This window comes from Eretmochelys imbricata, chromosome 9 (assembly GCF_965152235.1).
Source record: "Eretmochelys imbricata isolate rEreImb1 chromosome 9, rEreImb1.hap1, whole genome shotgun sequence".
NCBI lineage: Eukaryota > Metazoa > Chordata > Testudines > Cheloniidae > Eretmochelys > Eretmochelys imbricata.
This window is the reverse complement of record NC_135580.1, coordinates 15462360-15487867: the sequence shown is the minus strand read 5'-3', so window position 1 is coordinate 15487867 and position 25508 is coordinate 15462360. Positions and strand designations below refer to the sequence as shown.

The window sequence follows — 25508 nt, the reverse complement described above, 5'->3', positions numbered from 1 at the left end:
TTGATTCCCTCCAATGTCCATAGTCATTTAAAGAAGGGGAAATGTATATGTTGCCAGTTTTGTTCTGCAACTGGCAGACAAAAACCTAAGAGAGTATGTGAGGGTGAGAGGTGTACCAGCTCAGATGAAGGTTTCCATTCACAGTCTCTCCAAGTAGGCAGGTGTTGATATGAGAAGCAAATGTATATTTATAGTTGGATCTGAATATAATGCACAAGGCCCCTTTTCAGTGGTAATGGATTAGTTTAGGGTTGATGTAATTTGTACAGCAGCAGTAGCAGCACCGGTTTCTTTGGCGGCTTCTCATATTACTGTATTTCCACAGGGCTGGGAAATGTGTTACTTTTAATGTGCACATGTTCTTGCATGTGCATGTGCTAACAGCTCCCTGACGTGTATTGCAGCACGTGTCATTCTCTCCAGCCTCACGGTTTCACTTTTCAGCCATATGCTCCCTCTACAACAAACAGCAAGGTTGTTATAATCTGGATGCTGCTGCAGTTGTTTTGAAATCATCAGGGGACAGATGCTCAGGTGTTCATGTGAACATATTGCCATCATTCAGAGCCCTGTGGTCTGTTGACCTGCCAGCTTGCTGTTACTGGTGGGCATAGAGTGAAATCTGATGGCTTTTAGTTGATGAAAGGTCATTTTGTGAGGAAGACAGCATTTCATGATACATCATGCTTTCCTAGTTGCTAGCATATGCGCTAAACCAAAACCTCAAATCTAATCCCTGAAACTTCCAGGATCAGGGCAGGGTTTATATATGAATCCCTATATTTGAACCTATCCATATGATTTTGGTTCTAGGTTGAATCCAACCCCCCAAAAAAACAACTCCTGAGGTGCAATCCTGGCTCTACAAAGATCAATGGCAAAACTCTCATTGACTACAGAATTTTCTGTTGCAGAAAATCTTTCAAATTTATCTTCCACATTTATCTTCCAAATTTATCCTCCCTTCTATCTCCAACCTTGCCTTCCTAAGGAAAATAATTGATGAGGTAGTAGTAATCAAGCTCCAACACAAGTATCTGCTGCCCACATCCTCATGCCCTCACAAGTGGACCATGCTACAGAGATGATACAGAGATCCCAGAAGCCGGGACTGGATTATAAGGGATGGCTTACTCGATAATTGTCCTGTTCTTTTCATTCTCTTTGAAGCACCTGGCATTGGCCACTATAGTAAGACAGGATACTGGGCTAGGTGGACCATTGGTCTGACCCAGAATGGCCGCTCTTATGTTCTTAGAGATGGCTCCAGTAGCACAGATGTAGCTCACTAGTGTTACAGAATTCCGTGGAAAGTCAGCTTGCCGTCACTAGTCATCTCATTGCTTTCCACTTGAAAAGCACAGTGGATACCATTACAGTTGAATTATTAAGTTCCAAGGCTTTTGCTACACTCACATACTACACTTCTGTAGTTTATTGTGTGTGCGTGTGTGTGTTTTTTGGGAGGAGGGAGGCGGAATAAGAGATATTTTGTCTCATTTAGATCTTGTATTAGCCTTAAGAGTCAGAAACCAATTCTCATTTTACTTTGATTCAGATTAAAGGCCCCACCTCATACTCCAGCAAAACTATTTTTGAAGTAAATGGGAGTTTTGCCTGATTACTGGATCTAGTCCAAAATTTACAAAAAAGCTAGTGTATAGGTGGTATTTTTAATATTTTAGCTACATAAACACATTCCAGTTTCTCCTACCAGACTTGTGAAATCCTCCAATTCTCTCTGTAAAGTGTTCTGTGGTTTTTGTATAGAGAAGGTATATAATTAGCCTTGGCAGAATTGGATTTTTATTTTTGTGTTTACTTTTAAGCATTTTTTATTTTTATTTATTTAAATTTTCCCAGATACAGTAGATTATGGCAGGGTCAGACAATAATTATTTAATGACACAAAAAAAAAGGAGTACTTGTGGCACCTTAGAGACTAACAAATGTATTTGAGTATAAGCTTTCGTGAGCTACAGCTCACTTCATCGGATGCTGTAGCTCACGAAAGCTTATGCTCAAATAAATTTGTTAGTCTCTAAGGTGCCACAAGTCCTCCTTTTCTTTTTGCGAATACAGACTAACACAGCTGCTACTCTGAAACCTATTTAATGACAATAGATCTTTAGATTCAAAAAGCTAAAGCTTTATAACTGTTAAAACACAAATTGTCAACATCATATGTCAAATATACAAAGTAAATATCCCTAAATCAAACTCTAATTAATGAGTTCTCAAGCAGCATTTTTCTTACTGTGCCTATCTGTAAATTTCTGTTATGATTGATGGAAATATTTTTTCGTCAGTTTGTGTGTGTACAGTGAAATCGACATTTGCCAACATTTAGCAATAAAAATCTAATCATTCCAAGCCTATATATCATTTATTGCAATGTCATTGTTTACATTAGTGTCTAATATGCACAAATTTTATTACAGCCCCTCGAGTGACACAGTTGGATGGAAATGCCTGTGAAATCACATGGGAAATGGTCCCACCCATGAAAGGAGATCCTATCAGTTATGTGGTGCAGGTAGTGGTTGGAAGAGAATCTGAATATAAACAGGTAGGGTCTTACGTTTAAGCTTTTCATTTCTCATTAATATAAGAAACATAAAATCAAAAGCTCTTCATGCTTTGAAATGTTTAGCTGTTGTGCTCACAACTAACACACTGGAAAAAGCTCCTGGCACTGGTTCCAAAACTGACATTTTCAGACTTTGCATTCAGTAATGGAGAGTGGCTGAGAACAGTGAATAAGAGGATGGAATCCACACTCTTAATGACTCAGAAAAAAACTCTCACGCTTCAAAACAGTTTATTCTCATCACAAATTCTGTGTGCCATTTACATTTACATTAGTAATCTGTTTTATGCACTCTCATAAGTGCAATAAACCAATATGTGTGAATGCATCTGATTCCAGAAGAATACTATAAAGAAAAGCTTTGGAGAAACACAGATAAAAGGTTTGATAGAAGTGCAGTCTGTAAAATACATCCACAAAAAGAATATATGACTAAATGATCAGGTGCTTGTGTACAGTCCCCAATGCATTTTCCAAGAACTCTGAATAATGTATGAGGCAGGAGGGAGATCAGTAACCTTTATTAAATGGACATATGGCTCATTGGTAGGGTAATAAATGCAACAAACCACAGTTCTTATTTCTGCTTATCTTACTCTTTTTATATTAAAGATAGTTATTGAAGCCAGCTCTACACTTTGCAGGGCTTCAAATACATGGCCACACATTCTCACTGTGCCCAAATTCCATGGGATGCAGATGAGTGGGTGGTGATAGCACAAAGGAGCTCGTTGCAGTTTTCTGATTCTGGGCCCAATTTTATACCAGCCCCAGCATAGATGATTTATGCCAACAGGTTACGGCCCATAAGAGACATTTTTCCAGGCAGAGACTGTCAGAATAGAGCACACTCTTCTCCACATGCCTCCTACGCTGGGGACTGCAAGAGTTTGGTGTAGGAACTGGCTATCCTACCTGTAGGCCTGCTGGGACTCTCCCATTCTGGGAAATCCCTAAATGGGGAGATCTGACTGCTTTCTGGGCCCTTTGTGTTGCCTGATTCTGACCCATGGCATTTGATTACTTAAGGGGTAAAAAACCTGAGATCTGATCAAGTGCGGAGATGCAACAGAAGCCGACAGGTCTTTCATCATGGAAGTGCTTGTTACTGAGAGTTGTTGATGAATGACATAACAATGACTATCAAATACTCTGCCTCCATACATAGCCATGTTCCAGGGTACACAGTTAAATATCACTTTAGAAATTTCAGAGAGAATTTTTGAGTTTGTTTTGTGAATTGTCTGTGTGAATTGTTGGGGGATTTTATTTACTCCGGGCTGCTTGTTTAGAGAAACAGGTCTTGAAATACAGCTGGTGACTCACAAAGGAAGGGAGCAACATTAAGGTCCTAGCTCTCTTAGCACCTGGGTTAAATTTTCAGAATTGTTTTAGGCACTAAGCTATTTTGGTCTCAGTAGACAATACAGTGGTAAAAATGCCAGCTGGCAGTCCACACTATGTTTCTCACCAATGGTAGTGGCATTGGGGTTGCGTCTGTGGTAGATATCCCTAGAAACCTCATTGTAGTCAAGGCCATGAGTCTGCATGGTTCATAAAACTGAATTGCGTGTGGCTGGGGCAGACAGCAAAGACTCTAATTTTCCCTCCCAGACTCTGTGTATTTATTTTAATATCTCTGGCAGAGGGAATGTTTTTGTTGTTACCTGTTTAGATAGGCTGCTACTTCCCCTCATACACAGGCAGGAAAGGAGTGGCCAAAGCCTGCCCCTCTCCCCGCCCGCCCCCAACACGCTGGCCAGTGCAGCTAAACGAGTATAGAAGTGGAATTAATCTGTGCCTGGGAAAAGCCTAGAGTAGCTTACTTTCCCTTTTAAGCAAGGGAGAAGTAAAACTCTGCTCCAGGTGCAGCCTAACTACACCTTTCCCCTTTCACTCGGGAAAGTGACAAGCTAGCCTGCAGAGCCCACAGTGGGGTCCTGATCCTTGATTGTGGCTCCTATTTAGTTCACCTTTAAAGAAAAATCCTAATTACAGTAATATTCAGGATTACTGTACATATAATAGATAAAGTTATAGTAGAAATCCACTTTTCAGATTTCCTTCAAAACAGACATACACATTATAAAAACAGGTTTTTTAACAGTAATAAACAGTTTGAAGTCAGTTCAACCAACTAAAGCAAAAACTGTTCCCCTGTGACATATCAGTCAGTAACTGTCAGTTGTCAGGAGATCACTCAATTTGCAGCAATCTGTGGGCAGCTATTTAAGACTCGGGCTGAACAGCTTAATTGGGAAAGCGTGTTACAAGTCCATGGGACAGCATCTCTCTGATTGCTGCCAATTGATTTATTTCAGATGAGTGTAGCTAGCTGGTAACTGGAACATCTTTTTTGCTCATTTAACTTCAAGCTAAAGCAGTTATTTGTGATGACCAAAGTAGAGAAAAAGAGTATGTGTGTGAGTTACACAGAAACACCTTTCTCTGGAACAGAACTAAGCAACATAAAGGATTGATCTGCAAAACACTTAGGCCTAGATCCTCAATGTTATTTAGGCATCTAACTCCCTTTGATTTCAACCTTGCTACCCTATTAACTTCAGTGGGACTGTACTCAGAGTAGAAAGCATCGTGCTCAATAGCATTTGTAAGAGAATCACTTTTCTTGTATAATGAATGGGAGGAATGTTTGAGATTTGACATGCTTCTCTAACAGTGATATTACTATTAATATAAATGCGTGTTTATAAAGATGGTGGTGGGCTCTATATGATACAGGATTCAGCATTCATTTTGTATTAGGAGTTTTAAACTGCCCTGCTTGGTTTTACAAGTAAGGGTATTTTTTGTCATCTTAGTTTTGCATCTTTTAAAACTCAAAAAAGGTGGTGGTGGTGGTGTTTTTAAAAGAAGCCTTGCTGTCAGCAGCAGCCAAGTGGGGTAATATCCTTCTCTGGAATGTTCAAAGAAAATTGTTGATATTAAGTAAGTTTCCCTGTTCCTCACCGCATGACTATTCTGGGCCTCTTTCTGGCACCTTTGCTTACATTATGTGGTTCCTTATTCCACATGGAGTCTCCTTGAACTCCGTTGGAATGATCACACTGTAGACCTATCCTAGATCTACACTATAGATCTATATCTGTATAACTACGTCGCTCAGGGGTGTGAAAATTCCACATCGCTGAGAAATACAGTTCTACCGACCTAACCCTCTGTGTAGACAGTGCTGCGACGATTGCAGAGCTTCTCCTGTCGACAGAACTACCACCTCTCAGGGAGGCCGATTAACGAAGCCAATGGGAGAAGTTCTCCCATCAGTGCAGGAGCATCTTCACTTAAGCACTAAAGTGGCACCGCTGCATCGGTGCAGCTGCCCAGTGCAGCATTTTAAGTGTAGACCTGCCCTCAGAGTACTTAAGGGTCGCAGAATCAAGTGCCATAGTTGGAAAACACACTTGGTACAGATAGGTCTTGGCCCCTCAATACCAGGAAGCCAGCTGAGGATGCAACATGCAATCTGCTGCCTCAGTGGTGATATTTCTCATTAAACAGCAAAACAACATGCACAGTTGATGTGGATACTGAGCATAGAGCCATCTGCTTCAATTTACTCTCTGTTTTCCCACAAATTAATAGGGACAAAGACAGAGTACAAATTAGAAATAACAGTGGACCAGATTCTGCCTCCCTTACTCATGCTCAGCATTTCCTTATTCTGTGAATAATCCCACTGACTTCACTGGGACCATTTGTGGAATCAGGTACTCTGTACAGTGAATAAGGGTATCACACCTCCTACCCAGTGTGTGTTGCATCAGGAATCTATGTAACAAATAGGCTGGGGAGCAAAATATCAGTAGGAAATATTAGCAGGAGAGAGTAATTCCCTTAGGCAAATTGTAGCTCCAAGTGAATTTTACCACTTACAGACAGTATTAGCATTAATGATGATCTATTGCTGCATATTAAATGAAAGATCTCTCCAGGAACAAACATTTCAGGATGTATGCCCAGGAAGGGGAGATGTTCGCTTCACTCCTGAGGTGATGTGTGTGTCGAGTAGTCGTTCCTCTCTGTCAGATTGAAAGAATATATTAAAATCGGGTAAAATAAACATTCCTGTTGGAGTTGTGTTAGTTAATTACATTCAAACTACTAAAAATGACCAGTTTACTAATCTGGGAGACCCAGTTTCTAACGGCTCTGAGCCCTCCTGTCTCCTGCTTCTCCTTCATATGGAGCAGGAAATTGAGTTTCCACTCACAATAGGTCTAAAGAGAGGGAGAAAGCTGCCATGGAAGTAGCACTTCCTCCTTCAGTCCGGCACTCCTGGGTATTCTATATTCTTGTCCTCTTTGCCCAGAGAGGTAGAGGGTATGATAAGGACCTATGTGACCAACCAGTTTATCTGTTCTCCCCAGCCTGGCAGGTCCATATGCACTGCTTATTTATGTACTTCTCCAGTTAGAATTTTATCCAAAGATTTAACTTATTATGTCTTCTCTTGGTGCCTGAAAACCATGCTATAAAAAAGAAACATTCACTTTTCCCATTTCAAGATGATAATGGAATGTTCCTTTTCATTATATTTAAAGGATAGTCATACTCTGAAAAGTGACTGTCTGTAAATGACACCACGGGGCTCTGTCTTTATTCTCTTGCGGTGACATTCCATATCAAATTTGCTTTGTTTATGAGCCAAAAAGTGAACCTGCTGCAAACTCAGCCTGAGAGTCAACAGTCAAAATTCGTTCTTTCTGCATCTTGCATTTTCACCTGTGATAGAGCTTCTGCAGCTAGAACTCAGCTGACAATTATGTTGATAGTATGCAAAACAGAAGAGCTGCATTGACTCTGTAGTGCTAGCGGTAATAAAAACTTGGGCCAAGGTTTTCAAAATTAGTAGCCTAAAGTTAGGCTCTTAATCCTTATTTAGGTTGCTCAAAATTATTGAGCAGCCAACTCTTTTGAATAGCTGCTGGGTGCTCAGCACTTCTGATAATCAGACCACTAATCTAGGTGTCTAATAATGGGCTTTGGAACCTATCTTTAGGCACCCAGGTTCTATAATCTATGATAATTTAGATATAGATTTAATATATATTTCTCTAATAATTGGGTTTGAGTTCTGTTTGTAAAATAAATAGACATGATCTAAATATATGTTGAATAAGGAGGTGACATTCTCACATACTCTTGTCTAACCATAACTGTAATTTAACGAAGCATCTCATTGAGTTTCTGCATGTTTGTCAGTTCAGTTTGTAAACACAAGTATGTGTCTTATCATTTACAGTGGTGTCTTGCCTTAGGAGATTTCTCACAAGCTTTTAGGTCTAGCTTATCGATGGTACCACAGGCCATCTTTTCTTTTGGGAAATAGTAATGCACATTTATAGACTTGGGGGTGATATACCTAGTAACCTCATTATCTCTGATTTGTTTGCTACCAAAGCAAAATTTGCTATATCTGAGCCTCTCAGGTTAAGGGGATAATGATGCTTTGCTGTAATATTCCTATTTGTAACCCTACAAATTATTTTGATAGAGAGAAAATATATGGTTATAGATCCATTAGACTGTGTAATAGTCTCTCAAAGGAAGTAAGAAGTCCTGTAACTTTGATTATTTAAAACTTCATTAAAGACATATTGGATGGAACAGTCCTGAACTGGTAGGTGAATGGTTGAGAGAACCCAATTGATTTTACCATTCTCTACTTTCTGTTGTTACATCTAGGTTTCATATTTATTTAGATAAAAATATGAATATCTAATTTGTGTTCAGGGTACATTTAATTTACGTAAAATTCTAATTAACAAAAATTCATTTTCCTTTCTTCATTTCAAATAGCAAGTCAATATACTTAATTGACCCTGGATTACTTTGCATGTCAACAGAAAATGTAATGGCACAATATTCACTAGAATCTTACCATCGGTACAGCTGACTCCAAGTGTTTTCTTCCTTCCCCATAGCTTTGTGTAATGAGACAGAAAAATAATTTATTTTTATTAGACATTTTTACAGTGCAACTTGCCACTTGACTATTCTCAGTTATCTGTGAAATGGTTTGTTAGGAAACAAGGTTCTCTACAAAACTGTTAAGACTATCTCTGCAGTGGAGTCACTGAGACTGATTAAGAGACTGAATAAATAATAATAATCCTAAAGCTAGTTTCATAAAGAGAAATCTTTCAGTCCTTTTAGAAGAAATTAAGCCTTTCTTACAGGAATGTTTTCTATATAAGGATTCTAAGTCAGATTCTCCTCTTCTGAGCACCATACCAAATGGGTTTTTGCTGATTAAATATACTTGTCATAATTGTGGGGGAGTGGCAACAACAACAATATTAAGGTTGCCTTTAGAATTTCCATTATAAAAAATTCTTCCAGTTTTCAAGAACCAAGGTACTATTCGATCAAGGTGCTATTTTCTGGCCTCTTGAAACTCTGTTCAGATCTGACCATTGCCATTTCTCATCAATAGTTTGCAAACTACAACTTGCTTTTGGCAGCATGCTAAAACCCCTCAACATTCTGTAGTGTTTTGTGTGCACTGCCCTGGTATCTCACATTAGCATTTTTCACAGGGCTCAGAGATCCTACAAATAACTCCCTAATCCACTCTACTACCTTCATCCATTCAGTAAGCACCATCCATCTTGCACTATATGAGGCAGGGATCATGTAGGAAAAGATAGCATGTATCATGTTGAATAAGAGGGCCAAATTAAGGTTAAATGGCCACCCTTAATAGTGGTATTTCCTAACTTCTAAATGCTTGATTTTGCAATGTTAATAAGATTCTTGGTGCACGGTGTATGTGTTGTGTATATGTATATGTTATCTGCCTATACAGTATTTTAACACTAAAAGTAACTCTTGACTGGCTTAGTGTTCCCAATGGGAGTCTTTCCTATGTTCTCATAGCATGCCATCATTATGGCATCTGAATGACTGTCTTTAAAGTAGCAAGAATCAGGACCTAAATATTAAGTGCAGAGTGTGTGTGTGTGTGTATCTTTTATAGATACATAAAAGCCTATCTAGAACTATTTTAAGTGAATTTGATGTTTGATTTAAAAGTTAACATTTTAAAAGTATTAAACTTTTTCGTCTCTCTTCTAAAGAAAAAGTTTGAGCATAAATAGTGTTGGTGAGAGTTTGGGAAGACTGACAGTTCTGTGCTGCTCCACCACTCACTCTGTATTATTTTAATAAGAGTAGAAAATATACAGTATATTGTCTCAAATGCACCTCTGTATGCTGCCACCTAAATAAAATTACCCTGCCCAAAGCTGTCCTGTCAGTGCAGTCAAAAGTCTTTTATATAATGGCATCTAAGTTAAGTAAATATACTGTAAATAAAAGGAAAATATTTAAATTGTTACAAGTGGCATAGCTAGTAAATTGCAGGCAAATGTTATTGTGCTTATCAGAATCATTTGCGATTGACATATTCATTAAGCTCCCCTTCATTTCCAGTATGTTGATATGGGTAAATGTTCACTACAAGTATAAAACATGCAACACACAGGAAAGTGGGCTCAGGAGTAGTTCAGCTGTGCACGAAGATAAAGTGAAGGGCTCGCACTACTACTTCACAGGTTTGTCTCATACATAGAGATTACTCCCTGGGGCAAATCTATGTATGAAGAAAAAACCCTCCAAGCGTCTTCAAAAATCTGGAAGCATTCCCAACAGGAGATGGATGTGAAAATGCCACCTGGAGTGATTCAGTCCCTCTGCTGGTGGAAATAGGAAAGCTAAGGAGAGAATCTAACTAACTAATGTGATGCCTTAGCCCGCATTCCAATCACCAGGATAGCATTCTGTATCTCTGTTTTCCTCGTGGAGGATCAGAGTAATTAAATATTACCAAGAAAGAAAAAAACAGACATATACACAAAAGAAAATAACTTGATGAGCAGCATAAAATATTTTTTTCTTATTTTAATACATCACATGATAGGGCCTTCAAAACTGTTCATTTCAGTGGGAGATTCCACAGTAAAGGCATTGCACTGGCTTGAAAGGAGACATTAAAGTATTGGAAATATTGAGTATCATTCTCATTATCTCTCTGTCAGTGTAAAGTGGCTTTAGTAATAATGAAAATCACGCCTAGTATTCACAATAAGCCTCATTCTCACTAAGGCCACATTGTGCTTCTCATACACTTATATCAGGCACATTTCAATTTGGCAACATTAGTGCCCAGTACTTAACAACCATAGGAGAACAGGGGGACTCGTTTTATTATATGACCGGGATTGAACTTTCCTGGTAGGGAGTATGGAGGGGAAGAAAGAGTTGCCCACAAAACGCTTTGAATTCAGTCTGATTGCTGCTGATAAGTAGTATTGAATGTCAGGTCCAGCAGGATGTGTATGATGTACATAGATTGTAAAAAGAAAAGGAGTACTTGTGGCACCTTAGAGACTAACCAATTTATTTTAGCATGAGCTTTCGTGAGCTACAGCTCACTTCATCAGATACATACCGTGGAAACTGCAGCAGACTTTATATATACACAGAGAATATGAAACAATACCTCCTCCCACCCCACTGTCCTGCTGGTAATAGCTTATCTAAAGTAATCGTCAGGTTAGGCCATTTCCAGCACAAATCCAGGTTTTCTCACCCTCCACCCCCCCACACAAATTCACTCTCCTGCTGGTGATAGCCCATCCAAAGTGACAACTCTTTACACAATGTGCATGATAATGAAGTTAGGCCATTTCCTGCACAAAACCTGGATTTGTGCAGGAAATGGCCTAACTTCATTATCATGCACATTGTGTAAAGAGTTGTCACTTTGGATGGGCTATCACCAGCAGGAGAGTGAATTTGTGTGGGGGGGTGGAGGGTGAGAAAACCTGGATTTGTGCTGGAAATGGCCTAACCTGACGATTACTTTAGATAAGCTATTACCAGCAGGACAGTGGGGTGGGAGGAGGTATTGTTTCATATTCTCTGTGTATATATAAAGTCTGCTGCAGTTTCCACGGTATGTATCTGATGAAGTGAGCTGTAGCTCACGAAAGCTCATGCTAAAATAAATTGGTTAGTCTCTAAGGTGCCACAAGTACTCCTTTTCTTTTTGCGAATACAGACTAACACGGCTGTTACTCTGAAACCTGTCATTACATAGATTGTAAGTCTCATTTTTTGTCCGATGTTTGTACAGCACCTAGCACAGTGCAGTCCTGCACCACGATTAGGGCTTCTAGGTGCTACTGTAATACAAATAATAATAACTTGCTGTGGTGGTAGGTTCAGAGAGGGTCCAGCAGAAAAGCTCAGCACACTTGTGTTATGTTCCCAAGCTCCCAAACAGCAACTCCTGCTTCTGTACAGTGGCAGATTAGCCACTGGGCTGACAGGGGCCAGGGGGGCGGGGGACAGAGCTTCTCCCGTCTTGGGGCCACGGGGGGAGAGGGGCAGAAAGGAGCAACATTGCAGGGCCACCGTGGAGGGGCAGAATGGGGGCTGACTGTGTGTGGAACGGGGCTGGGCGGAGGGGGAAAGGGGCAGAATGGGGTGGGGCCATGGGCAGGGCCACAGGCAGAAGAGGCAGAATGGAGGTAGGACCGTAGGTGGAAAGGGTGGGGGGCTCCCCACTTGCTCCAGCCCACAATCCCAAGGAACCTTAATCTGCCTCTGCTTCTATATAAAATAAACTTCAGTTCAGTGATCCATTTAGTCGGTTCCGGAGAGAGATACCCCAGCCCAAAGAACTGTCAAACAAAATGATTTCTTCTCTGCTTAGAGCAGCAGTTCTCAAAGTGTGGGTTGGGACCCAAAGTGGGTTGCCATCCCGTCTTAATGGGGTCGCCAGGGCTGGTGTTAGACTTGCTGGGGCCTAGGGCCGAAGCTGAAGCCCATGCCGTATCACCTGGGGCTGAAGCCAAAGCCCGATGTCTTCAGCCCTGGTGATGGGGCTCAGGTTACAAGCCCCCTGCCCAGGGCTGAAGCCTTTGGGCTTCAGCTTTGGCCCTCCAGCCCAGGGCAATGGGGCTCAGGTTTCAGTCCCCCCTCCTGGGGTCGTGTAGCAATTTTTGTTGTCAGAAGGGGGTCACGGTGCAATGAAGTTTGAGAACCCCTGATATAGAGCAGGGTGAAACTCTGTATTGACCCCGCCCGGTCCTGGAACTGTAATGAAGACAAACTTCCATTGACATCAGTGGGATATTTGTCTGTGTAATGACTCCAGGGTTGCCACTGCAGCCAGATGTGAATGAAGCAGCTGCTGCAGCCATGTGTGAATGGTGTACACAATAATAATTGCCTACCCATTGCTGAGAGAGGATACAAAGCATGCATGCTTTAATAGGCAGCTCATGTATAGCTAGAATCAACACCTGACCCAGAAGATGCTACAGTGATGATGACCATATGAGTACCTACTCAGATTTTTATTATTATTATTATTAAATATATATATTGTGGTAGTGCCTAGGACCCTGAAGATTGGGGTTTCATTGTGCTAAGTGCTGTACAATCATATGTGAAGGGTCTACAGTCAATCTTAGGTACTTACATGGCCCCCATAACCATAGTGCTTCACTGTGTTTATCCTCACAACACCCCCTGTGAGGTATATCCCCATTTTACAGATAGGGAATGGAAGCCCAAAGAGTGATTTGTGTGAGGTCGCACAGGAAGTGTGTCGCAGAGCAAGGAACTGAACCTCAGTTAGGGGACTTCCTTCCTCTCTTAGAAGAGTATTAGAGAGAGAAATATTAACCAAAACATTTCTTAAATTTATTTTAGTGTGGTTTTTATTTTCCTTTTTCCCACAAGCTCTAAGATGTTGATCATTAAGCTGATAAACTTGCTCATTAGCATTTGCCTTATACACCACAATTTATAATTGCTGGTTCTGTTAGATTTTAACTAAACTTCTTTAACAAGCTGCCTATTTCCTTTTCTTGTTCAAAGACCAAAGTTGCCATTTCCCTTATTGTTGTCCTTACTGGGCCAGCTCCTCAGTGGGTGCCAATCAGCATAGTTTCGTTGAACTCACCTACCACTGAAATCTTTGGAACCATGCCAGTTTACATGAGCTGAGGACTGACCTGCTGTTTCTAATGAAAGAGAGTTGTAGTTATTTATCGTCTTCACTCTTGGTCAGCACTGAGTTTCAAACTGTTTGTAGTCCTTTTTTAAATTCACTCTTGTCTCACTTCTGAGTCTCTGGTCTGATTCTAAGAAGTGTCATCATTTGTTCTGCTTAATTGGACTTTCTTGGTCATCTATATTTATTACCCCATAATGAAGATCTAAATCTTTCTCTATCTGCGATTTAAACTGTATTTAGCTTCCCAGTTACCTTAGGATGTAACATCCTTACAGGAAAACAGGTAACATCATCAATTTACCCAACTAACTTTTTGAATAATATGAAGATTGTTTGTATTTATCCCAGCCCTACCGTTATTTAAATGTAAGCTTCCTATTTAATTAGATTTCTGTATTTGTTTTTTTAGGTTTTCATTTTGTTTTAGGTGTGCTGGTTGTGACAGCAAGAGTGTTAATTTATGGCAAGGGCGGCTAGAGACCTGGGAGGGGCGTTGTTTATGTTTCTTAAAATTGAAATAAATAAATTAATTAAATTAAATGGCAGTCCTGATGGCATAAGTTATTCAAAGAGGTTTGGGAAGTATTAATGTATTAAAAATTATGAGGTACTCAGGTACTACAGTAAGAGGGACAGGGGATGTAAGTATCTAAGTTAGATAAATGGATAGATACATTCTAAGAGTAAAAAGTAAAGGAGTACTTGTGGCACCTTAGAGACTAACCAATTTATTTGAGCATGAGCTTTCGTGAGCCACAGAGTGGGATTGCCTAAGCAAGTTATCCTCCTTCAACTACTCATGTAACCTACATTTCCTCTTCAGATTTCTATTTCTTTTTCTTTGTTTGACAGCTTGTATTTGTGCGCAGGTTGAAGCACTAACTTCCCAAATCATATGGCATAGAGAGATAATCAGGCAGTTACTTCTGCCCAACAGCCATTAGTAACAGGATTGTTATCTGGCCATATGGTAGCAGTGACTAGTTGATATAAGAAGGGAGACACCTGAAAAGAGTGACATGCACTTGCAATAGGAATTTCAGTCATCAGGTTATTTCTACAGACGGTTACAACGTTTGTATGTGTTGGCACCTTCTGTTGCATAGCATACTGACCCTAATGGCTAAGTTCTTTTTTGGGCATGGGAAGACAAGGAAAGATCACCAATATGACAAGAGAAGAAAGATGTGGTGAATCATGGAGATTTGTAGTAAGAAAATATGTTGTATAGTGCTAGAATTTAAGACAGATTACATGTGTTAAGGATTATATTATTCTTCGAGTGATTGCTCGTGTGTATTCCACAATAGGTGTGCGTGCTCGCCATGTGCATGGGTGTCGGAAGTTTTTCCCCTAGCAGTACCCGTAGGGGAGCGCCCCAGGAACCCCTGGAGTGGCGCCTCCATGGCACGGTACAAGGGGTGCTGCGCGTTCCCCCCACCCTCAGTTCCTTCTTGCCGCCAGTGAAGGTGCTTCGGAACTGCTCTGCTCCAGCTTTGCTGCAGCTTGTCCCCAAAACTCGTTCATTCAGTTTATGGTACCTGTAGTTAGTAGTTGATTAGTTTTAGTTTAGTTTAGTTAGTGCGCCCGGGCCGGGGCATGCCCCACGCACCAGGTTTTAAGTCGTGCGACACTTGTAGGTAACCGATGCCAGTGAGTTATCCGCACGCAGATTGTTTATGCTGTTTGGGTGAAACCCATCTTAGCAATCGCTGCAAGATTTGCAAGTCGTTTAAGCCTCAGTCCAAGAGAGAAAGAGACATTAGAATCCGGGCCATCCTGATGGAGTTGGCATTGACCCCGACTCCAGCACGCAGCTCCGAGTTGGCACCAGGTACCGCAGTGTCAGTACGCTGCGACCCACCGGCGCCAACTACCAGTCAGAACTGCTCTCCATCCACGGGGCACACCAAGAAGGCTAAGAAGAGGCCTTCTTCTCCGCAGCACCGGAGCAAGACTGCAGAAGAGGCTAGGCCCATGGTGGGCAGTCCTCGGTCCCCATCAGCCTCTAGGCCTCTGACTAAGGTCGAGCGGAGTAACCCAGCCCGTTCAGAGCAGGCTTCCCCAGATGTCCTCCATGCCATAGGCCCTGCAAGCGGCTCAGGACATTATGTCCATGCCGGTACCAGGAGCACCACCAGTGTTGGCCCCATGGTCCAGAGGCAAGCCACCGTCGGGATCTCCGTAGTCGCCCCCAACTCGGTCTCGGTCAAGGAAATGTTCCTGATGCCATTCGCTGCTCAGTGACCGTCCCGTGCGTAGTCCACACAGGTCGCCATTGACCCCCCCCCAGGTTGTCTGGCTGGGTTCCATCTAACAGAGGCTCCAGGCACCGCTCCGCTTCGAGGAGCAGATATCAACAGGACCGAGGCAGTCGACGCCGAAGATCCTCGTCTCAGCAGGGCTACCGTAGTCAGTCTCAACACGAACATCGACGCTGTTCTCGTTCGTTGTCTCACTCCAGGACCCTGCCATGGCACCGCTCTCGTAGCCCCGGGCATTGATCGCTGGAGCCTCGCCGTCGTGGATCCGCCCGCCGGAGCCAATCGCAGAGCAGCTGCTACCAACAGTACCGTTCCTCCACGTCGGGGTTGCAGTCTCGTGGTCAGCACCACTCCCGGTGCTGCCACTTCTCCTAGTTCAGGGACAGCGGCAGGTCATATGTCAGCCTGGTCTCCCTTCGCAGTCGTCATCGATGGGTCAGGCCAGCCAGGCCCAGCAGCCTGCTCCGCCGGTACCAGTGGGCACCATGGCCCCCGATGCAGCCCCCAGTCAGGGCTCGCTCGGTGGCTGGAACTTCTGAACCGTCATTGGCCTCCCTCTCCAGGCCTCTGAGGAAGGAGTCGGTAGGACACATGTCTTCGGCACCATGCCCGGAGAGCGATCAGGGGGTGGATCCTTCAGTGCCAGTGGACACGCAAAGTACCACACCTGTCTACTCGCCCTCCCCTGATGAGGTGATTACAGTCCCTCCTGGGTCCTCCAAAGGCAAACAGGCAGGGAAACAGCAGTTTTGATGGGGGCAACCTACCAGAACCTACCAGTTCTCATCAGGGATCCACCCTCAATAAAGCTTCCCTTCTCCAACCAGTTGAGTGCTTTTCTCCCGGAGTGGTCATGGCTGACCTCAGACCGATGGGTCCTCAGCACCATCTCCTGGGGCTACACCCTCCAGTTTACCTCTATCCCACCCAACCACCATCTGCCCCCATCCCTTCTGGGAGACCCCTCTCACGAGGCTCTGCTCGAGCAGGAGTGGGGGGGCGGCTCCTTGGCCTAGGAGCTGTGGAAGTGGTGCCAGCAGAGTTCAAATGCAAGGGGTGCTATTCCCTCTATTTCCTTATCCCGAAGGCCAGAGGGGGCTCAGGCCCATCCTGGACCTGCGAGGCCTGAACTAGTACATGGTGAAGCTCAAGTTCTGCATGGTCTCCTTGGTCTCCATCATTCCCTCCCTGGATCCAGGGGACTGGTACACTGTCCTCGATCTGCAGAACACATACTTCCACATCCATGTATTTGACGGGCACAGACACTTCCTCTGTTTCATGGTTGGGCAGAAACACTACCAATTTACGGTCCTCCCATTTGTCCTGTCAACTGCCCCCCAGGGTATTTACAAAGTGTATGTCTGGTGGTGGCCTACCTCAGGTGCTGTGGGGTCCAGATCTTCCCCTATCTGGACAACTGGTTGTTCAAGGGCAGCTCCCGGTCACAGGTGCAGGACCATGTGGCACTCCTCCTGTCCACGTGCACCACTCTGAGCCTGTTAGTAAACAACACCAAGTCCACGTTAGTCCCAGTACAATGCATAGAGTTTATCAGGGTAGTCCTGGATGCCACATCAGCCAGAGCCTCCCTCCCACCAGACAGGTTTGAGACCCTGAAAGGGCTCATCGACACAGTCACAAGGTTCCCAGTGACAACAGCCAGAGCGTGTCTCCAACTCTTGGGTCACATGTCGGCGTGTACATATGTGGTTCATCACGCCAGGCTCAGGATGAGGCCCCTACAGCTCTGGTTGGCCTCGGTGTTCTCCCAGGCCAGAGACAGGATGGACAAGGTCCTCACTGTGCCCGAACCAGTGATCACCTCCCTACGATGGTGGTCCTCCCCAAGGAACATGTTCTGTGGGGTCCCGTTCAGAGGCAGGCCCCTGTCTCTGGAGCTGGTGTCCGACACATCGGACCTGTGTTGGGGAGCCCATGTGGGAGACGTTCAGACCCAAGGTCTGTGGTCTGCACAGGACCTGGCCCTCCAAATAAACGTCAAGGAGCTCAGGGCTGTCCAGCTAGCATGCATGGCCTTCTGCTCACACCTGGAGGGCAGAGTGGTCAGAGTTCTCACAGACAACATGGCCTCGATGTTTTACATCAACAGGCAAGGTGGGGTCCGATCCTCTGCTCTCTGCCTGGAAACCCTCAAGCTGTGGCACTTCTCTATAGCCCATGACATTTGCCCTCAGGCCTACCACCTTCCAGGCACACAGAACTCACGGGAAGATTGCTTGAGCAGGGACTTCTCCTCTCAGCACAAGTGGTCTCTTCACCCAGAGGTGGTGCACAGACTTTTCCAAGAGTGGGGAACTCCCCAGGTGGACTTGTTCGTGACTCAGCAGAACCGTCGCTGTCCCCAGTTCTGCTCCAGGGGCGGAGATGCTGGGACAGGGCACTACCTCCGATGCCTTCCTCCTGTCCTGGTCAGGCCAGTTTCTCTATGCCTTTCCCCCGTTTCCGCTGATCGGCAAGGTCCTGGAAAAGATAAAGACGGACTAGGCCTTGGTCCTCCTGATTGTCCCAGCGTGGCCCAGGTAGCATTGGTACGGGACACTCACGAGCCTGCCACCGTGGCCGTTACCGTCCTGCCCAGACCTCCTCTCCCAGGACCAGGGCCACCTCCTCCACCCCAACCTAGCGGCTCTCCACCTGACGGTATGGCTGCTCAGTGGTTAGGCCGGGAGGAACGGACACGCTTGGAAGGGGTTCAGTGCATCCTCTTGGAAAGCAGGCGACCCTCCATGTGCTGAGCCTACTTGGCAAAGTGGTCTCAGTTTTCCCGATGGGCAGCTGAGCGGGACGTTTTCCCCCATGACTGCCCCAATCCAGCTCATTTTGGACTACCTCCTTCACCTTAGAGCCCAGGGCCTGGCACCCTCTTCCATCAAGGTGCACTTGGCGGCCATATTGGCCTTCCACCCGCCGGTGCGGGGCACATGGTATTCTTCTAGGCTGATTCCTTAAAGGATTGGATCGTCTCTTCCCGTATGTTAGGCCCCGTGTCCCGCGGTGGGACCTTAACTTGGTGCTGGACCGACTGACGGGCCCCCGATTTGAGCCATTAGCTACGTGCTCCTGGTCGCACCTCTCGTGGAAGGTAGTCTTCCTGGTAGCGATCACGTCAGCTAGGTGGGTCTCGGAACTCAGGGCCCTGACCTCCGAGCCCCTGTACATGGTGTTCCATAAGGATAAGGTCCAGCTCCGCCCACACCCTTCGTTCCTCCCGAAGGTGGTCTCCGCCTACCACATGAGTCAGAACATTTTCCTGCCGGTCCTCTGCCCCAAGCCCCATGTGTCCAGTGAGGAGCGCCGCCTCAACACGCTGGATGTGAGATGGGCTCTGGCCTTTTACTTTGAGCGGACTAAGCCATTCAGGAAGTCCTCACAAATGTTCATCGCCTCGGCCGAGCACATGAGGGTTGGCAGCTCTCCAACTGGATCATCTCGTGCATCCATACTTGTTATGACCTGGCGGGAATCCCTCCACTGTCGATTGTGAGGGAACACTCTACTAGGGCGCAAGCCTCATCAGCTGCCTTTTTAGCCCATGTCCCCATTCAGGACATTTGCAGGGCTGCCACATGGTCTTCAGTTCACACGTTCATCTCGCATTATGCGATCTTCTCCCAGACCAGGGAAGACTCTGGCTTCAGCAGGGCTGTGCTCCATCCTGAGGGTTTGTGAACTCCCACCCAACTCCAACAGATATAGCTTGGAATTACCTATTGTGGAATACACATGAGCAATCACTTGAAGAAGAAAAAACAATTACCTTTTCCGTAATTGGTGTTCTTCGAGATGTGTTGCTCATATCTATTCCACTTCCCGCCCTCCTTCCCCTCTGTCGGAGTTGTCTGGCAAGAAGGAACTGAGGGTGGGGGGAGCGTGCAATGCCCCTTATACCGCACCATGGAGGCACCACTCCACGGGTTGCTAGGGGCGCTCCCCTATGGGTACTGCTAGGGGAAAAACTTCTGACACTGGTGCACGTGGCGAGCACGCACACCTATTGTGAAATAGACATGAGCAACATATCTCGAAGAACACCAGTTACGGAAAAGGTAACTGTCTTTTCTTCCTACTGCTTTGATGCCAAACTCTCCATGAATGTTGAACACCATGAAATAGGGGGAGAATATGAGTCTTAGTTTACATGTTTTATTTTTTTATTTAACTTTTGGATCCAAGTAGTATTGCTTTCTAAAATGAACCTCATCAATGGTGTATATGGAGAGATTGTAGCTGGCTTAGAGGCATTAAAAATCCATAGCACGTCTTGACCCAGGTCTTTGAAGGTAATGAAATACTGATTTCTTGGCTGAGGTGTAAATGCAGGGGAGAACATGATGATCGGTCCATTATTGAGGTCTTGAATGTCTATTTCAATTTAAGCTTTGTAAAGGCACCCCCTTAACAGGAAAGATATATTAGAATTGGAAAGAGTACAGATAAGGGCAACAAAAATGATTAGGGTATGGAACAGCTTCTATATGAGTAGAGATTAAAAAAGATTTGGACTGGTCATCTTATAAAAGACACGACTAAGGGGAGATATGATAGAGGTCTATGAAATCATGAATGCTGTGGAGAAAAAGTGTTACTTATCTCTTCACATAATACAAGACCAGAGGACATCCAATGAAATTAATAGGCAGCAGGTTTAAAACAAACATAAGGAAGTATTTTTTCACACAACACACAGTCAACCTACGGAACTCATTGCCAGGGGATGTTGCAAATACCAGAAGTATAACTGGGTTCAAAAAAGAATTAGATATGTTCACAGAGGATAGGACCATTAATGGCCATTAACTAAGATGCTCCAGGGACATAATCCCATGCTCCAGGTGTCCCTAAATCTCCTACTGCCAGAAGCTGGGATTGGACCACATGGGGTGGCTCACTCAGAATTGTTCTGTTTTGTTCATTCCTTCTGAAGCATCTGGCACTAGCCACCATAGGAAGATAGATGCTGAGCTAGATGGACCATTGGTCTCACACAGTACGGCCATTCTTATGTAAAGTTCCTCTTGGTTGCATTTTATCCAATTTTTAATGTATCCAAAACTTAACCTGTTAATGGTAATACAATTTAGAGAATTTATGACTCAGTGAGTATGAATCAGAATAAGTGGGAGAAAATATGAATCTGCATAAATAACTGGGAGTGGGTGTTGAGATTTAAGTGAAAAAAGTGAAATGGAGTTAATGTTAATCCTACAAACACATAACCATTGACAACAATTTATGTAGCAAAAGATTAAGGTTGGTATTTTATTGAACACTGAAATGCAAAACAATGTGTTGCATGCCACATAAGCCTCCTGTGAAAAAATTAGACTGCCTCCATCTCTTCAGAAGTTGAAGAGCTTGTCTTGCCTCTTGCTGTTTAATCAGTTTTTAATTTTCCCACAGCAGGAATGGAAGCCTCAAGAGAGGCTCCATTCACTTGAATGGGAGAGTTCTGGTTTATAAATGGGAAACAAAAGAGAAATTAAAACTGAGCTGACAAAAAACTTCTTATATGTAGAGCTAGAAAACAAAATACAACATTGCACATCCAAATAAAAGGAATATCTCAAATGAATAGCAATTGAACACACAGATAACTCTGTATCTAATTCTTTTTTTGAACCCATTTATACTTCTGGTATTTGCAACATCCCCGGCAATGAGTTCCATAGGTTGACTGTGTGTTGTGTGAAAAAATACTTCCTTATGTTTGTTTTAAACCTGCTGCCTATTAATTTCATTGGGTGACCTCTGGTCTTGTATTATGTGAAGAGATAAGTAACACTTTTTCTCCACAGCATTCATGATTTCATAGATCTCTATTATATCTCCCCTTAGTCGTGTCTTTTATAAGATGACCAGTCCAACTCTTTTTTAATCTCTACTCATATAGAAGCTGTTCCATACCCTAATCATTTTTGTTGCCCTTATCTGTACTCTTTCCAATTCTAATATATCTTTTTTGAGATGGGGCAACCAGAACTGCACACAGTCATCAAGGCACCATGGATTTATTTAGTGGCATTATGATATTTTCTGTCTTATTATCTATCCCTTTCCTAATGCTTCCTAACATTCTGTTAGCTTTCTTGACTGCCGCTGCACACTGAGCGGACGTTTGCAGAGAACTATCCACAATGACTCCAAGATTTCTTTCTTGGGTGGTAACACCTAATTTAGACCATCATTTTATATGTATAGATGGGATTATATTTTCCAGTGTGCATTACTTTGCACTTATCAACATTGAATTTCATCTGCCATTTTGTTGCTGAGTAAACCAGTTTTTGTGAGATCTCTTTGAAACTCTTATCGGTCAGCTTTGGACTTAACTATCTTGAGTAATTTAATATCATCTACAAACTTTGCCATCTCATTGTACATCCCCTTTTCCAGAACATTTATGACTATGTTGAACAGCCCAGGTCCCAGTACCTGCCAGTTCTCTTTCCATTGTGAAAACTGACCTTTTTTTCCTACCCTTTGTTTACTGTCTTTTAACCTGTTACTGATCCATGAGAGGACCTTCCCTCTTATCCCATGACTGTTTACTTTTGCTTAAGAGCCTTTGGTGTGGGATCTTTCTGAACGTCCAAGTATATCAACTGGATCAACCTTGTCCACATGCTTTGTATATTTTGTTTTCCCACTCTCAGGATGTCATACATATTTCAAGAAACAGTTTATCTCTGGCCCTTTGCTTCTTTTTTGGAGATCATCAGATTTTATTTCTGGCCATGATTCATACAGTAGGTAATCTTGGAAAAGTGATTTCACCTGTCAGCTGTAAAAACCAATGTATTTTTACTCACATATGCTAGCGTTTGGTGACTATCATTAAAGAGGAAATGAATCTCTCTGTTGAAAAGTAACTGTTAGCTTTGAACAATCAATAAACTCCCAACACTTTGTGTATGCTGTTCTAATAAACATCTCATCCTTTTGTATATATAAAAGGCTAGGGCCATTTATGGACTACTGCTACTACTGTAAAATTGTAAAGTTATAGGCCATAACTCTTAAGGGAAATATGAAGACAACAATTGAAAAATAAGTTGCATCGAAACAAAACTTGTAACTAGTTTAGGATTATTCTAAAACTGCCTTCCAATAACATGATTTTGCAGGTTTTCTCCATTTGTTGGCCAAATATTGCCCTCAGACCTGTGAGTGGAATGCATTATATGGCAGAATTTGGCCCCAAATCTGTATTTATATTATGTTGATAAAGCATAACTTTTATGTTGTTTATATTATTTATTGAACCACCAAAATGTTCGGAAAGTTTTGCCTCCTGAGATGGACTAATTGCTTGAAATCTTTCCTGCCTTTGTTTTTGTCTTTCTCTGTGTGTTCACTAGATGTTCACAAGTACTGAATATGGAGAATTGCCATATTTGACCATCTGTTGTACAGTCCTCTCTGCTCCATGTTCTGGCTTCTTTGACTGCTTGTGACATACTAAGTTCTTGCCCTAAAATTAGTTTGGATGCTTCCTGAAAGAACTCAGCTTTAATGGTTTGCTTTAAAGGTCTGATGACAAACCCCTGCAGAACTAAAACTCTCCTGAACTTCATTGGAACTTGTAGCTATGTATGTAATGTAGGATCAGGCAGTTGGTTTCATAAAATGCCTATACCACTATTTAGATTATGAAGTAGTAAACTGAGTATTTGAAATCTAAATCTCTCACAAATGATGTTCTGTCAAGGATAGCATAATGCTATTTATGAATGGTGTTGATATGAAAAAAATCTTTGGCACATGAATGTCCACTTATTTTTAAATTTGATTGTGAATTTTAATTTGTTTTGCAGGTGTACAAGGGAGATGAGACAACATTCCAAATCCCAGGCCTTCAGACCAACACAGACTACCGATTCCGTGTCTGCGTATGTCGCCGATGCTTGGATACCTCACAGGAACTTAGTGGACCTTTCAGCCCGTCTGTTGCCTTTATGCTCCAACAAAGGGAGATCATGCTTACAGGGGAATTGGGAAGCATAGATGATCCTAAGATAAAGAGCATGATGCTTACTGATGGACAGTGGGCAACCCTCATTGTTATTGGCTTTGCATTTTTGTCAATTTTATTTGCCTTTATATTACAGTACTTCTTTATGAAGTAGAGAATCCAATGAAAGTTTGAGGTATAAATTTAACTAATGCTACGCATTATAATCCACACATTTATTCAGATATTCCTTGAAATCTTTTTGTTCTACCATGCATTTTATATACTTCTCTTATTTTTACAGTTCTAGCTAGGAAAAAGATAAATCAGTGTTTTGGTGCACCTTTTTGAAATTCAAAACTAGGAAGAGGTCAAACTGGAGAAATAAGCAAACCAGATACCAAAAGCAAGATTTTTTTCCTTCAAAGTTTCGGAATTGCAATCAATTTGCCTTTACGGTTTTTTTTGTTTGGTTGGTTTGGTTTTGATTTTTTTCCCCCACTGACGTCCTTATAGTCTTTCATATATGTTACAATTTAGTAAATTATAATCCTCAGTCACTTATTTTGTCTCTTCTGTATCTGTAAACATTAATCACAAGTGTGTATAGTAATAAGGCTAGAATGCAGTGTTAGTCAACAGTACCAATCTTTCACCGACCAGTATTACCAATGTTACCTATGATTTATTCACTACAATACATTTGTCCCAGTTTTTTTCAAGATAAAATGTACACTCAATTATTTTAACTGCTTAGTGCATTTAAATCAAAACAATGTACTGCCATCTAAAACTTTTTTAATTATCTGTTATTTCTTTGGTTACAACACTATGAACTGCCTGTATAAGAAATCAGATAATCAAACTGCATATAAATTATGAAGCATTATAGATTTTTTTTTAAGCATTTTGATTCGTAGCAGTAACTTTAAGTAAGAGGGCATTGTGCAATAGTTAGTTATTCCCATGTTCAGCTGTTGGAAAGCTGCTTTAACTTTGTTTGTTGTGTGTGTATATATAACTACTTTTAATCAATAGATTTATTATATTCTATTTTGTTCAGCCTGATTTCTAAGATTAGAGCTGGTGACAGCTTACTGCCTCTACTGATTATGTAAGATTTACGCTCAGTGTAAACAATCTTTACAGTCAATCAGTCACATTTGGAGGAAGATCCATTTTATAGACCTGTCTTGGGAGTATCAGAAATTAGGTCAGTTAATTTAAGTACCTTAAATGGATGCCTACATTATTCTTATGACAGAGTCAATCAAAATATTTGATACATTGCAAAAGCCAAAGTAAGATATCTGAATTTATCATTTCTCTTCTTACAGCAGTGGCCCACACATACATGTGTTAATCCATCAAAATACTAGATTTTTAACTCACTAGTCATTGGATTATTTATATTGAAGTCAACAACGTATGAGTACCTCAGGGACAGTAATGAGCTGGAGGTGCAAATCAATTCCAAAAGGGTGCAACAGATACACAATGTATATCCCTTCCTCTTGTTTTTGTATATTTTTGCTACTTGGTTTTGCTTCTGTCATAGCTGTTTTGTGCTCTCTCTACATTGTCTAAGATGCAGTTTCCTATATTAGCATAATATTCCCTTAACCA

At 42.5% G+C, this 25508-nt stretch overlaps 1 protein-coding gene across 1 annotated transcript in view; it reads left to right on the top strand.

Moving 5' to 3' along the window:
- FNDC3B (fibronectin type III domain containing 3B) overlaps nucleotides 1-24203 on the top strand; it is a 282481-nt gene extending 258278 nt beyond the window's left edge. Inside the window, exons 24-25 of the mRNA XM_077826513.1 lie at nucleotides 2442-2569; nucleotides 23746-24203. Of these exons, the coding sequence (XP_077682639.1) occupies nucleotides 2442-2569; nucleotides 23746-24057 (440 nt within the window). The 3' untranslated portion in view covers nucleotides 24058-24203. The remainder of the gene's footprint in view (nucleotides 1-2441; nucleotides 2570-23745) is intronic.
- Nucleotides 24204-25508: the final 1305 nt, after the last annotated feature.